A 3,440-nucleotide genomic window follows, 5' to 3' on the forward strand; every position below is an offset into this window, starting at 1 on the left:
AAGACTCCTCGTTAATGAAGTGGTAGTTATACTTGCCATCAGATCAAGAAAGAGCAAAAAGAGCTTGAGAGAGAGCTTAAGAGTATTTAAACTTCAAAGAAGTGCTTAATCAAATAGGTGGGTAAGAATGAGAGATTTGAGTGGGTATTTATGGGGTTTTTAATTTTTTCTAAAGTAACCCCCAAACTAACTATTATGTGATTGTTGGAGGGGATAAATCTATTTTTTTATTTTTTTATTTTTTAAATTATAAAATAATCAAAATATACATGAATACAATTATTATATGACTATTGACAGGGGCAAACTGATCATTTATCTCTTCATCAGACCGTTGGGCTAGACTTGAATTATTGAGCTTGATCGTTTGACCCCAACAAAATTAATATTTTTTTAATTATCGAATCAATGATTTAAATCAGAACTAAAATCATTGGTTCCGAATTGAATATTCTAATTTCATAAAATTTAGATCTGAAACTGAATTATATCTAGTTAATTTTAATTTGATTTAGAATCGATGAATCGTCATATCAATTTGAATCGTGATCAAATCTAAATGTATCTCACATTAATCATTTTTTAAGCACTTATCTGCGAAAGACTAGAAAAAAAAAACCACAAAATTTATATTAATATGTCGTTTAAAACACACAATAATTTCGTATTAAGAGAGGTCGTCAACTGTCGATTGCGAAATGACCAACACATTAAACGCATTTGACAAATGTGCGGAAGAATATTAGAGCACGTGCTTGGAAGCCGACTTGCGGTCTTCCTCCTTCGCGGCAAAGGCTTGTTTAGAACACGAGCAGCACGAGGTGCTCGTGCGCTTATTCCCCGGAAGAAAGGTAGGACAAGACCCAAGTGGTATTGATAGATGGCGATGAGAAGCCAGCTTTCCGCACCCACTTCAGTTGTCTCCATCATATCTGGGTAGATCCAGTGAATTCCAACGCAGGCTTTGACCTTAACCAGGCCACAACGAGCCGTCCGTCTCATTAATGTGGGTGGGAGGTTCCTGCCATTGCTATAAAGAAGTGAGCTTCTTGCCTTCACGTCCTCCATCGTTGTATTGGAAGCGGCAGCTGCAGCAGCGGGGATGACGAAGAACCACGTTGCTTTCCTCTTCTTCTCCTTCGCCGTGGGCTTTGTTCTGTTCTCAATGCTCTTGCTGTTTCTGAGGAAGCGGCGGTGTTGCAGCTGCGATGTATGCAAGGCCTACGTGAGCTCATCGTGGGCGGCGGAGTTCGACAACCTCTGCGACTGGTACGCGCACCTACTCCGGGAGTCGCCCACCGGCACCATCCACATCCACGTGCTGGGGAACACCGTCACGGCCAACCCGGCCAACGTGGAGTACATGCTCCGGACCCGGTTCGACAACTTCCCCAAGGGGAAGCCCTTCTCCGCCCTCCTCGGCGACCTCCTCGGCCAGGGCATCTTCAACGTGGACGGCGACGCGTGGCGGTTCCAGCGCAAGATGGCGAGCCTCGCTCTCGGCAGCGTCGCCGTGCGCTCCTATGCCTTCGGGATCGTGGCCGGCGAGATCGGCCGCGGTCTGCTCCCGCTGCTGTCCTCCATCGCCGACCGAGGAGACGGTGCGGTTGTGGACCTCCAGGACGTGTTCCGGAGGTTCGCTTTCGACACCATATGCAAGATTTCGTTCGGGCTCGACCGCGGCTGCCTCGAGCTCCCGATGCCTATGTCGGAGTTCGCGGCCGCCTTCGATACCGCCTCGAGGCTGTCGGCGCGGCGGGGGACGGCGACGGCGCCGTTGATTTGGAAGCTGAAGCGGCTGCTTAACGTCGGGTCCGAGAGGGAACTGAAGCGGACGATCCGGATGATCAACGTGTTGGCGGAGGAGGTGATACGGCAACGCCGGAAGCTTGGATTCGCGTCCAGCCACGACCTGCTCTCCCGCTTCATGGGCTCGGTGGTGGACGACGACGACAAGTACATTCGCGACATCGTCATCAGCTTCCTCCTCGCCGGCCGCGACGCCGTCGCCTCGGGCCTATCGAGCTTCTTCCTGCTTCTGTCGCGGCACCATAACGTCGCGAAGGCGATGCGCGAGGAGATAGCCGGCGTCACCAAGGCCGACGGGGCGGACGTCGTCAGCTACGAGCAGCTGAAGGAGATGCACTATGTGCACGCGGCGATCTACGAGAGCATGCGCCTCTTCCCACCGGTCCAGTTCGACTCCAAGTTCTGCCTCGAGGACGACGTGCTCCCGGACGGCACGTTCGTGAGCAGGAACACGAGGGTGACGTACCACCCGTACGCCATGGGGAGGATGGACAGCATCTGGGGCCCCGACTGCGACGAGTTCAGGCCGGGGCGGTGGCTCCGCGGCGGGGTGTTCACCCCGGAGAGCTTGTTCAAGTACCCGGTGTTCCAGGCGGGGCAGCGGGTGTGCCTCGGCAAGGAGTTGGCGCTGATGGAGATGAAGACAGTGATCGTCTCCGTGGTCAGTAAGTTCGATGTCGAAGTGCTTCCCGGCGGCCGGCCGCTGAAATTCGTGCCAGGTCTGACGGCGACCATCAACGGTGGGCTGCCGGCGCGGGTTTGCCGGCCAAAGATATAGTTTTCTTTGGTTTCTGCGCGCCTCGAAAGGCCTCTTGCATCGCCTTCTTCCCCATGGATGTTACAGGAGGGGATAAACTATGTGTACAGATCTCGAGGAGAAAAGAAAAGGAGTCGGTTGAATGTAAATGAGAAGAGGAATCGATACGGCTCGAACAAGACAAATTCCTTCTGGTAGTATATAGTTGATGGCTCATAGATCGCCGTGCCTCAGTAGCAGCGGTTGGGTTGGCTGGTGATCCTAATCGCATGATGTTAACACAGCATACATAAAAATGGTAATACCATGGGCGGTGCCCATAGCAACAGTTTATGCACCACATGAATTCCTATTATTTTTCCAGTGGAATTATATAGATATAACCATTGACTAATCTCCGTTGACTAATAATGATTTTGATGAAGTCCAAGATGCTAAGTATCAACCAACCTGACCCACTTGTTCTAAATAAGATGAGTTGCAATTGATCTGATATGAGTGTTTGATCGTGAAGGCCGAAATCAAAATATAAGTTTAGCTAGAGAAAATTTGGTCCCTTTTTATAGTGCCTTAGATTTAACATCTAATGCCCATAAAAGTCTGCATTGAGACGTTAGTATACTAATTTTTCTTAAAAAATAAAAAAAAATTCATTGCAACAGGAATTGAAGTATGGACTGAAAATTGAGACGGTACAATACACTAACCACTAAGATGTCTCAATAGATACAAATAATAATATATTATTATACAATTTATATGCCTCAAGTTTGAGTTCAAGTTTAAATATAATATTTTTTAAAAAAAATAATACCAAAAAAAGTTTATTATCTTTGAATTATTATCAGAAATATTTTTAATTAAAATATAATGA

At 47.9% G+C, this 3,440-nt stretch overlaps 1 protein-coding gene across 1 annotated transcript; it reads left to right on the top strand.

The window, feature by feature from the left end:
• The first annotated feature begins 995 nt into the window (after positions 1-995).
• On the top strand, positions 996-2,906 carry LOC103985192 (cytochrome P450 94C1-like). The gene has a single exon (XM_009402825.3). The coding sequence runs from the start codon at positions 1,103-1,105 to the stop codon at positions 2,585-2,587; it is 1,485 nt and encodes a 494-aa protein (XP_009401100.1). The 5' UTR covers positions 996-1,102; the 3' UTR covers positions 2,588-2,906.
• Positions 2,907-3,440: the final 534 nt, after the last annotated feature.

The sequence above is a fragment of the Musa acuminata genome, chromosome BXJ3-5, assembly GCF_036884655.1.
Source record: "Musa acuminata AAA Group cultivar baxijiao chromosome BXJ3-5, Cavendish_Baxijiao_AAA, whole genome shotgun sequence".
Classification (NCBI taxonomy): domain Eukaryota; kingdom Viridiplantae; phylum Streptophyta; class Magnoliopsida; order Zingiberales; family Musaceae; genus Musa; species Musa acuminata.